The sequence below is a fragment of the Tenrec ecaudatus genome, chromosome 1, assembly GCF_050624435.1.
Source record: "Tenrec ecaudatus isolate mTenEca1 chromosome 1, mTenEca1.hap1, whole genome shotgun sequence".
NCBI lineage: Eukaryota > Metazoa > Chordata > Mammalia > Afrosoricida > Tenrecidae > Tenrec > Tenrec ecaudatus.
Window position 1 is genome coordinate 58,897,595 of NC_134530.1, and position 12,483 is coordinate 58,910,077.

Consider the following 12,483-nt stretch of genomic DNA (forward strand, 5'->3'; position numbering starts at 1 on the left):
CTCCAGCCCAGCAGTTCTCAACCTGTCAGTTGTGACCCCTTTGGGGGTTGAAGGATCCTTTCACATGAGTCCCCTGATTCATAACAGTAGCAAACTGACAATTAAGAAGTAGCAATGAAAATAATGTTATGGTTGGGGGGTCACCACCACCTGAGGAACTGTATGAAAGGGTGGCGGCATGAGGAAGGTTGAGACCCACTGCTCTAGCCCATGGCTTCCCTTCCCCTCGCATACTCAGTAACCATCAAAGAATATTTCTTTTCGTGCAAACATCTTTTCTTGACTCTTCATAATATACATCTTATCCAGTACTTGTCCTTGTGTGGTTGACTCACTTCACTCAACATAATGGCCTCTAGGGAGAAAGCCAGGGCGTTCTGCTCCCATAGCCAGTCTCTGAGACTGAAAGGGCAGTTCTGTGCTGTCCTGTAGGGTCACCGTGAATTGGCGTCCACTCAACAGCAGTGAATGTTTTTAAACGTCCTCCAGGTTCATCCATATTCTGAGGTGTTTTGCAGATTCTCCCTTATTCTCTGATGTTGTATAGTATTCACTGTGTACCAACATTATTTTCCCACTAACAGGAATTTAACGTGTTTCCATCGAATTGTGATTGTAAATGGTGCAAATGAACACGGGTGGGCATATCTCTATCCATGTTGTGGCTCTTACTTCTCTAAGGTATAGATAGGTCCAGGGATTGCTTGGTGCCCATTCTGAGTGGTCGCACATTTTCCAGTGCCACCAACAGTCTGGCTGCACCCTTGCCACCGTTAGCTGCTACCTTTTCTTTGTTTTGTTTTGTCATGAATGTTGAGGTAAAGTGATATGTCATTGCTGTTTTGATTTACATCTCTGAAATGGCTAGTGATCGTGAGCATTTCTTCATGTTTATTGGCTATCTGAATATATTCTTTGGTAAAGTGTTTGTGCATGTTCTGTGCTCATTTTAAAAACTAGATTATTTCTCTTTTTCTTGCTGAGATGTGGAGCTTTCTACGAATTTTACTGCTAGCCCCTTGTGTAATATGTCATTGCAATTGTGTGTGTGTGTGTGTGTGTGAGAGAGAGAGAGAAAGAGAGAGAGAGAGAGAGAGAGAGAGAAAGAGAGAAATCTGTAGTTCTCTTTTCACTCTTTTGGTGAAATATTTTTTATGCATATGTGTCTGACTTTGGGGAGACCCCAATCATCTAGGATGTCTTCTGTTATTATTTATCCCTATTTTTCACTGATAATCATTATAGTTCTAGATTTTACATTTAAGTTTTTGATCCATCTTGAGTTCATTCTTGGATACTGTGTGAGATATAGGTTTCATTTTTCTGCAAATGGATATCTAGCTTCGCCAGTGCCACATGTTAAAGAGACGATCTCTTCCCTGTTTCATGTGTCAGTTGAATTTGCTGCTTAGTTCTCTGTGTCTTTACCTTCTTTCTAGCTTTTGAGCCTTCATAGAAAATAGTATATGAAAGTCTCCTATTATTGTTGCAGAATTGTCTATTTCTCTCTTCAATTCTGTAAGGGTTTGATTAATGTATTTGTCTCTTTCATTGGATAAATAGATTGTATCCTCTGTTCAATAGGTCCATTAATTGTTATATAATGCTCTTCAGTGTCTCTTATTCTGGGTTTTACCTTCAAGTTCATTTTACCAGAAATTCATAATGCCAGGCTTGCTCTTTTTTGAGTGTCATTAGCTTGATATATTTTCTATACTTTAATTTTTAGTTTATTTCTGTCTTTGTGGCTACAAGATGTCCTTGGTAGCCAGCGTATTGATAAGTACTGTTGGTCTTAGCTATTATGCTATCCTCTGTCTTTTGACTGGTGCATTTAATCCATTTGCATTCGGTGCCGTTGATTCCTGTGCTCAGGAGTCATCCAGTCATCGCTACCCCATGTCCAACAGAACGAAACACCGCCAGATCCTGCACCATCGTCACAACTGGTCTAGGTATGAGCTCAGTGTTGCAGCCACTGTGCCCATCCATCTTGCTGCGGGGCTTCCTCTTTTTCACTGCCCTTCTCCCTCGTCAAGCGTGATGTCCTTCTTCAGGGACTGGCTACTCCTGCCAACATGTCCAAAGAATGTGAGATGAAGTTTCACCATCCTTACCTTCTAAGGAGCATTCTGGCTGTGCTTCATTCAGACAGATTTGTTGGTTCTCTTGGCAGTCCACGGTACTTTCAATATTTTTTGCCAGCATCATAATTCAATTTCATCAATTCTTCTTCAATCTTCCTTGTGACATATTCAACTTTCACATGCATACAAGGTGATGGAAAATACCTTGGTTTGGGTCAGGAGCACCTTAGTCCTCAACATAACATCCTTGATTTTCAGCACTTTAAAAACGTCTTGTGCTGCAGATTTATTCAACGCAAGGTGTTAGTTGATCTTTTTTTTAACATCATTTTATTAGGGGCTCATACAACTATTATCACAATCCATATGTACATCCATTGTGTCAAGCACATTTGTACATTCATTGCCCTCATCATTCTCAAAATATTTGCTTTCCACTTAAGCCCCTGGCATCAGCTCCTCATTTCCCCCCTCCCTCCCTGTTCCTCCTTCTCATGAACCCTTGATAATTTATAAATTATTATTTTGTCATATCTTACACTGTCTGATGTCTCCCTTCACCCACTTTTCTGGTGTCCGCCCCCAGGGAGGAGGTTATATGTAGATCCTTGTAATTGGTTTCCCCTTTCCACCACCCCTTCCCACCCCCCTCCCAGGGTCGCTACTCTCACCACTGGTCCTGAAGGGATCATCCACCCTGGATTCTCGTCGATTGATCTTTTGACTGCTCTTTCCAAGAGCATTAATTGTAAATCCAAGTGAGACGAAATCCTTGACAATTTCAATCTTTTCTCCATTTAACACTATGTTACCTATTGGTCCAACTGTGAGGGGTTTCATTTACTTTACATTTGAGTTGTAATCTATCTATACTGAACACTGCAATCCTTGCTCTTCATCAGCAAATACTTCAAGTCATCCTCACTTTTAGAAAGCCAGGTTGAGCCTTGGTAGTGTTGTGGTTGGGCTGTTAACCACAAGGTGAGTAGTTCAAAACCACCAGTCACTTCATGGGAGAAAGAGAAGCCTTTCTACTCCTGCAAAGAGTTACTGTCTCAGAAGACCATAGCGATAGTTTTACCCTGTTTCATCGTGTTATGAGCCGCAATCGACTCAATGGCAATGAGTTTCGTTTGGGTAGTTCTTGATAGGTGTAACTTTTTGCTGTAATTTTGTTGTTTCTTTGTAGTGTTATTGGTTTGTTCATTTCACATAATTTTCTGTGCTGAGTTCATTTGTTCATGGCTTTCTTATCATTTTCTTCATTGTTATTGTTTCATTGGTTACTAAATCTGAATGAATTTCACCTGCTTATTTTGATGAAGTTTATTCATTTTCTTTGAGGTTACCTTATAATTCATTATTTTTGCCAGGTTTTTTGCTTCCACCTTGAAATCTACTTGATTTCCTCCCCATTGGAAACTCTGAAGATATAGTATTCTAATTACTTTGTAGTTGTCATTATTGTACATTGATCTCTCTGGTTCTCTATTTTTAGTCTTGCAGATTTATTTTTCTTTGTTTATTTCTATAACTGGATTGACTTCTGAATGTTGTTGTCATGGATGTTGATCTCAGGTTGTTATCCACTGTTGTTGAGTCTCTGCCCAAATAACTCTCCTTCGGTGTGGTCACAAGAGGTCTGGATGTGGCCAGGCCATGAAGGCACAGCTGTTGTCTCCCGCTGTGGAACAAGAGAGCTAAAACTCAGCATAAAAACATAATGGGGAAAAAGCAGCCAAAAATAATCTGAAAGATAAACCAATTGGGGAAAACAGGAAAAAGCATATTAAGTAAAACTATGAAGTGGGTGAAAAGAAAAGGGAATCGTGATTTAAAAAAACAAACAAACAAAAGGTGAAGAGATAAAAGAAAGGAGAAACAGAATAGGGGGGGGCGTAAAAAGAAAAATGGGAATGGGCAAAAAATCAAAAGAAATTGTAGGGACAGGATACCCAGTATGGGTCACTACCCTCTACAAGATTAAGGAGCTCATGGGAGAGGGTGGGGCAGCCATCCTAGATGGAGCTCTGGGGCCAAGACCCCCGATACAGAAATAGTTCGTGATGGCCCCGATGGTGGCCAAGGTTACGGTGCTTGTTCCCAGGAGGGATCCTTTCAGGCAAGAAGGGAGCTGTGGGGAGAAGGATTGGTTATCGGAGTTCCCATCTGTCCAGCGTTGGCCAAACACCTGCTACTGCCTAGTCTGCGGCTCTGTGAGAGCTCTTTGGGTCTGGAGACCGAGGCAAGTAAAATCGGCGTACAACAAGCTTTTGTACAGCAACCAGGGCTACAGGCAATCCTGTGACGGAACTCAGAGCTGGCTGCGGTCCTTCAGAGCAGGGGAGCGTTGTTTCTCTGAGCCAGGTCTGGGCTCCATGGGCGCAGGCTATAGACTGGGTAGATGGCCAGGGAGGTGGTACAGACTGTTAATGATCTCAGCTGCCAACACAAAGGAAAAAGCAACCATTGAAAACCCCACGGAGGAGAGTTCTACTCTTATCCACGTGATGTACGCAGGAACCAGAGTCATTATGTTATGTGTTTTAACACCATAAGAAGGAGGTGGAGACGAGGCCGTTCTCACTGGTAGCTGCTGAAAAGGCTGGCGGGTACCTTTTCCCTGAATCTTGGAAGAAAGAAGAATCTGGCTCTTGTGAAGGACCAACCAGACTGCTTTATTACCTGCATTGGAGGTGGATGATGGATCAGTCCAAAAGGATTGGCAGAACCAGACAAGCTGCCTTCTCTCCACCCTCTGGCTCTTTGCTTCTGCGGTCTCATTCCAGGATGTTTGTTTCCGGAGTGAACAAGACAAGAGGAGTGGGGATCCCCATATACTGTAAGCCCAGACAGATGATTTCTCTCCCTCCCCTCTGACCACCCAGTGGCAGCACACTTAAGTTCTTTTTCTCCCTCAAGGTCAGATACAGAAGACTAAAGCAGTCATCCCCCAAAGGTAACTGACTGGTTTATGGGGAAAGTAGCATCAAAATCAAGCGAGTACAAGACCACAGGAGTGGATCTGGCCACAGGGCCATTTTTATTTGAGCAGCGTCGAATGTACCCTCCCCGGGTTCCGTTGGCTACAGTGCAAACACTGGGTGATACCCAGAAGGCCTTACGTGCCGGGCAATTCACTCCACCAGTGCAAATGCCTTCTCGGTGAGGCCCCAGGTGCCTCCTGGCCAGGAGTTAAGACGTTGGTCAGTGCTGCATGGGATGAGCCAACCCGATTCCCAAAAAGGGCAGAGATCTGACACGTTGACAATGACTGTGGACCTATAGCAAGCATTTGGGCTCTCAGTTGGACTCTTGTTTAATCTCCACAAGATAGACTAAGATTTGGCTGGTTGAGACCTTCAGTAGAAGTCCTTTTCTTCCTATTCTCGTCTCACCAAGTTTCAAATAGAGATTCGTGTTTTTAAAAACTAACCATAGTCGCAATGGATGTGCAAAAGGATTCGAACATCTAGGGGAGCTGGGGGACAACAAAAATTCAGATTAAAGAAGGGGCATGTTATAAAATCCAAAAATAGTGAGCAAGGGTATGGGAAATAGGGACCATTACACATGGTTGAAGGATCCTGGTGGCACAATGATTCAGCACTCAACTGCTAACCCAAAGGTCGGCAGTTCAAACCCACCAGTTGCTCCATGGTGATCTGCATCCGTCAACATTTCGGCTTAGGAGACCCTATGGAGCAGTTATGCTCTGTTTTATAGGATTGCTGAGTCAGAATCGACTCAACAGCACACAACATGCTGTTGAGAGCTGTGTGATTGGTATAACACCTTTTCACCGGCAATTTGGTGATATAATTTAAGTTTTTAAGTACGTACACATACTCTTTGACACAGACTTTATTTTGCCAGAAATTTAATGTACTGATTTACAAGTATAAAAAGGCTTACAGACATTCACTGCAGCATTGTTTACAAAAGTAAAAGAATGGAAACAAGATGGAGTGGAGCAGATATTCTTTGTCTATTAAAAAGAATGAGGTAGATGTATACATGCCAATATGGAAAGCTGTATACCATATATTAAATGAGAAAAGAAAATTGGAGAAGAGTCTTATAATTCCATTGCATTTGTGGGTTTTGGTTTTGAAAGATTTGATATGTATGTATTGTACTGCAATGGAAAATATCAGAAGATACTTAAGAAACTATGGACAGTGGCTACCACTCGGAATCCTTTGCTTTCTATTTTACCTTCTAGACTGCTTTGAGTTTATTTTCATGACCATATATGATTTTTAAAAACATTTTTAAATTTTTTAAAGAAGGGATAGGGGACCAATAGCCTATGCATTATCAAAAGGGAAAGAAATAAGTTATCAGTTTTATCACTGGCTGATGACGCACTTTTCCTGCCTTAGACAAACTGGTAACATGCACTTGTTTCTTCATTTATTGAGCTCTAACTCCTGAAGACCGGAGCAATCCTGCTGTAGGCCCAGTATCACAGCTGGGAGAAAGGAGTGGCTCCGTTCCCGCTGAAGCAGTATGTGGAGTCATCAAAGACAAGAGGAGGGAAAGCAACCTGAGCCAGAGCGTTTGGCAGGGATTGGCACCTTGTCACAGAATTTCAGCTCCACTGACGCAGCAAGTCTGGCTGATCTTTGTCCAAGTTAATAGCAGGAGGGATCTCCAGCTTGGTTGCCACCAAGCCTTGGCACAGTGGTCTTGGCATAGTGGAGGTGATGGCAGAGAAGAGTCACGGTCACGGAGCAAACAGAAGCAATCATTAGGACTGGATCAGGAACATGGTGGCGTAAGATAAGCTTGAGGAATCCCAGAAACACTTCAGGAAAATCTATCAAAGACTAGAATATCTGAGTGAGTAGTTCAGAATGTTAAGCTAATGAGATTTGAACCTCGGTCATTAGTGTAATATATTCTTCAAGGCACAATGCCAACACAGGGGATACAGGGGCAAACAAAACAGCCATGGAATTTACTGAGTGGAAACGGACGAAAATAAAATGACCCATATTCAATCCTTAGGGATCAACAAAAACGGCAATTTCATACGGATCAGAAAGTAAGCAAAGAAACAAAATTCTGTCAAGTGAGAAAAAAGCAACGAATTGTCCCTTTCCTTGTGTGGCTACAATCGGGAAACGAGCAACCAGTCAGACCTGATCCTGTGCAGTCGCGAACGTCTTCCCTACAGAGTTACTTTGAGGAAATGAGAATTCCGCGGGATAGAAAAGTCAGGTGCAGAGAGTGGGAAACGGGGAAGGTCCAGGACTGAGGAGGAACAAGCGCTGACGGTGAGCCTGAGGCTGGAGGGCAGGCAGGAGGAGCCAGATTCGGGTCACCAAAGTTTGGTTTTTGTCCCCAGGGCTGACTTGTATCCAAAAGTTGACTAGGCCCAGGGACCATCCAGGTTGCCAAGAATGCTTTTAACCCGTGTCCACGGATGACCCTGGAGACTGCTTGCGTCCGTCTGGAGTGGAGTCCCTCCCACCGCCCCGCCGGCAGACAGGTGCCCGGTAGGCGTGGCGGGCCTGCTCTAGGAGGAGCCGCAGGAGGCCCCGGGGGCGCCGTGGCCGTGGCCGTGACCTCCCCAGCCGGGGCGGCAGCTGAGCGCCCAGCAGTCCTGGCGGAAGCGGCGCACGGAGAAGCAGTAAACGAGGGGGTCCAGGCAGCTGTTGAGGCTCAGCAGCGCCAGGCTGAGCGTGTGCAGGACGTCGAGCGTGGAGGCGGCCCGGCAGCCGCCGCCCGCGGCGCCCTCCTGCCCAGCCACCCAGGGCGCCAGCAGCAGGTGGTAGGGCGCCAGGCAGAGGGCGAAGACCAGGAAGAGCCCCAGCACCATGGTCCTGGCGGCGCGCCGGTGCGGGCCCGCGGGGGCCGGCCCGGGGCCGGCGGGGGCGGCGAGCGCCCGCGCCAGGCTCACGTAGGCGGCGAGCACCAGCAGGAAGGCGGCGGCGAAGAAGGCCACGGCGGCGTAGGCCAGGCCGGCGCGCGCCCCGCCGGGCTCCAGGCAGCGAGCCGAGCCGCCGGGCCCGGGCCGCAGCGCGTGCGGGGCGCTGAGCGCGGGCGCCGCGCAGGCCAGGCCCGCCAGCCAGGCGGCGGCGCAGGCGGCCCGGGCGGGCCCGCGGCGGCGCAGCGCGGGGCAGGCGGCCGCGCTCGGGCCCGGGCCGCGCACGGAGCCGCAGCGGCACACGCTGATGAGCGCCGCGAAGGCCACGGCCGCGTAGGTGGCCGCGTAGTAGGCGGCGCCCGCGGCGCGGCAGGCGGCCTCCGGGAAGGGCCAGTGGGCCGGGCCCAGGTAGTAGGTGAGCCACAGCGGCAGCGTGAGCGTGAAGAGCACGTCGGCCAGGGCCAGGTTGAGCAGGTACAGACGCAGGGCCTGGCCCAGGCGCCCGCCGCTGCGGACGAACACCGCCAGGGCGGCCACGTTGGCGGGCAGCCCCAGGCCCAGCGCCAGGCTGTAGGCCGCAGGCACCACGATGAAGCGAGCCGGGTCATCCCAGGGGCTGCAGCCGCCAGTACCCCGGTCCCCAGCGCTGCTGTTCATCCCTGACCTTGACCTGGGGAGAGGAAAAGGGGTCACTGGAGGGTGGCAGCATTTCCCCTCCCTGACTCCAACCTTCCTCTTCTTCAGGCCTTGCTGGGAGGGGATTAGACGTGAGGAAGCCCATGTGGCAGGGGATGGAGACAGAACTAGGCCAGCAGCTGCTGGGGTGAAGAGGAGGGGAGGAGTCGTTTGAAGTAGAATGGGCTTGGTGACAACCTGTCAGCAATGAGGAAGAGGCAGCAGGCCAGATCAGCCTGGAAATTTCCCGCTTCAGTGACGGAGAGGATGGGGTGCCCTTCAGAGATGGGGGAATAGTTCACATAGGTGGGGATACAGAGCTGAGCTGACCAGGCAGGATATAAAGGAAAGGTCCTTCCCAGAAAGAGCCCAACCACCCCCCTCTCCCTTGCCGCCCAGATCAGTGAATAAGGGAGAAATACACAGATGGAGGAAGAGTCTTATGAAGCAAGGAACCAGAGGGCAGGCCCACGAATAGTGATCTGGGGCCTGCCTTGGTGAAGTTCTGATTCTCCCCTCCAGAGGTGACCAATGCTTGCCTGGAGCATCCTGGGCATGTCTGAAACAATACCACAATTCCCAGGCCTTCCGGCCTCTTTCCTTCTTCCTCACCTTATGGCCACAAAGAAGCCTGGATCTTAGAGTTTGGAAAGCAAAGCACACAGAGAATAAACCCAGGAACCTGAAGAGCCTTAGAGACAGCACATTTATTTGCCATGAGACCTTATGCAAATTACTGAGCTTCACTGAGCCTGTCTTCTCCGCGGTAAGATGGAGATTAAAAGACCTACATCAGTGAGTATTTGGAAATAGACTAAATGCTTTCATCAAAAGGCAGGGAGTGGCAGATGGATTTCATTTTAAATGATCCAACTATATGCTCTATACAAGGCTCAAATTGGCTGAGTATAAAAGTATGGGTGGAAATAGTCCATGCAAATAATAACCAGAGAGCTGGGGTGGCAATCTTAATATCAGACAAAGTAGACGTTAAGGCAAAATCTGTCAAGAGAGATAAAGATGGACATAATATAGTAACAGAGTAAATTAACCAAGAAGATTTACCAACCATAAATATATTTGCACCCAACATCAGAGCACCTAAAGATATAAGGCAAATATTGATCGACTTTGAGAGATAGTGCTACAATAGTAATTGGAGTAATTCAGTAATTGGAGTAATTCAGTACATGGAGTAATTTAGTACATGAGACTCAATATTGGAAAGAAGATCGAGAAGGAAACAGAGGACCCAAATGACACTATAAACCAACTAGATTTAATAAATACATAGAACACTGTCCCAAAGACCATAATACATATTCTGCTCTAGTGCACATGGCTCATTCTCCAGGGTAAACCACATTTTAGGTCACAAACCAAGTCTTGATAGATTTGAAAAGATTGAATCATGCCAGTATTTTTTTTTCTGACTACAATGTAGTAAAACTGGAAATCAATAACAAAAAAAAACTTAGCACACACATGGAAAATAAACAAAACACTATGAAACTACCAATGAATCATGGAAGAACTAACGAGAGAAGTCACAATTTTCTGAGTCCCTGGGTGGTACAGATAATGAACTAAACATAAAAATGAGCTAAATGCTCCCATCAAAAGGCAGAGGGTGGCAGAATGGACTTTTTAGAAACTGATCCAAATATATTCTCTATACAAGAGATTTATTGTGGGGGGAGGTCAGATGCTTACAGACATCTTCCCTGAAGGTAGTGGCTGCCAGACTGCTGTCTCTCCCACCACAGGGGTGGGCCTGCTCCCTGCTGCTGGGGACAATGGACTATTTCTCCCTGAAGCTTGCAACCATTAGCTTGGTTACACCCTACTGATAATGGTTCCTCTGGAGATCCAGAGAACAGGTCAAAGCTAAGCTGCCATCCTAAATCTAGGATCCACCCATCTTGTCACATGTATAGCCCCAATCCCTCCTTTTCCTATTGCGTGAATGTCCCTAGATCACCCCCCTCTCATTGCTGGATAACCTACAACACAGCCCCTTCCTGTGATGTATGTCTTTACCTGTAATTAGTGGGCTTGCATGCCCCCAAGGTATATAGGCCTGGGGATCTAGAGATCTCTCCTCGAGCCCCTCTCGCTGGGCTCCTCCTCTCCTCTCCCATCCTCACTCCCTTGTTCCCTTGCCCTCCTTCCCTTCCCCCTCTCTCCATGTGCACCACCAAGCGGGGCTGAGATGAGCAATGCTACCATGAAGTGTGTCTGACTCCATTATTTCTATCTCTCATGCTCTCGATGACTTTAATATAATATGCATATATCTCAACTATACAATTGTGCTTACTGAACCCATGATTAGTGGTGGGGGGCTGGCTCCTCCCAATTCACACCACAATTTATCTTGGACATATCTCTAGCTTGAGCAGATACATGTCTCCTAGCCAAAAGTCTGGGGGTTCATGTCTACCCAGAGACACCTTGTGAGAAAGGCCTAGCAATCTACTTCCCCCAAAGTAGCCATGGGAACCCCAATGGAACGAGAGCTACCAGACAAGAAAAGGTATAAAAGGCACCCAGATTGGCAAAGAAGTAAAATATCTCTCTTTGCACATGTTATGATCCTACACATGGAAAATGCCTACACATAGAAAATTTCTAGAGCTGAAAATTGTAGCAAAGTTTCAGGGTACAAGGTCAACAAACAAACATCTGTTGAGTTTTTATATCTCAGCAAGGAAAAATCAAAAAGGGAAACAATTCCATTTACAATAGCATATAAGAGAATGAAATCTCTAGGGGGAAAAAAACTAACCAGAATTATGAATGATTTAACAAAAAATAAAACCTATAAAACACTGCTGAAAAACATTAAGACTTAAATAAATGGAAGGAAGATCCATATTCATGGATTGGGAGACTTGATATGCTTTAGATGTTAATACAACCAACGTGATAGTGGTGAAGAGATATTGTTTACATATGGCCCTTCTATCTTTTTGTCTGTAACTCCCGCCAAATTACTAGGTGGGACCATGTACATAAGGTGTTGGGGACTCTATCTCAATGATTAATCCATTTTACCACTCCTCTGTGTATAAGAGATCCATCTCAGGATCAGGAGCAGAGAAAATTCCCAGGACCATGAAGTAGTGGAGGCAATAGAGGCCATCAGGCACCAGAGCAGCGGAACTGCTGCACAGAGACCAAGAGACTGTGAGACAGGCAGGCTTTGTGGCCCACCGAACAAGTCAAACTGAGTGCCTATGAGCAGGAATCTGGCGTACAGAGCAGGATGCCCTTTGGACATTTATCAGCACTAAAGGAAATTTCTAACACTTGCCCCAGCAGAGCAGAAGCCAAGGGGTTGTGTAGCTGAGAAACTAAAGCCCAGAGAAAGACTTGTGGCTGCTGGCGTGATTAAGAAGAGGCACTGTTGCAGACAAAGGACAGTATCCTTAATGTTTTCTGAGCCTTGGGCTGGCATGGAGAGGTGGTCTCCTTCTCCCTTGTGTAGATGGAGGAGGTCAGATGGTCCCTATAACATTTTCTCAGTGGTCTACAGAGTCGGCACAATCCTGGTCAAAATCCCAACAGCTTCTTGGTAGAAATAGAAAAAGCTGTCCTTAACCGTATATGGAATAACAAGAAGCTCCCTGTGACTAACACAGTGTTGAAAGAGAAAAACGAAGTTGGAGGACTCACACGTTCTGATTTTAAGACACACTAGATAGCCCTGGTGCGTAGTGGTTACATGTTCGGCTGTGATCCACCAGGCCTGCAGTTTGAAACCAGGAGAGAAGGATGGAGCTTCCTCCTCGGGAGAAAGATGGGCTTTCTACTCCCGTAAAGAGTGACAGTCTCTGTAACTCA

The 12,483-nt window shown here is 46.5% G+C and overlaps 1 protein-coding gene across 1 annotated transcript; it reads right to left on the minus strand.

Moving 5' to 3' along the window:
- Positions 1 to 7,611: 7,611 nt before the first annotated feature.
- LOC142423257 (platelet-activating factor receptor-like) lies at positions 7,612 to 8,619 on the minus strand. The gene has a single exon (XM_075528520.1). The coding sequence runs from the start codon at positions 8,617 to 8,619 to the stop codon at positions 7,612 to 7,614; it is 1,008 nt and encodes a 335-aa protein (XP_075384635.1).
- Between the last annotated feature and the right edge of the window lie 3,864 nt (positions 8,620 to 12,483).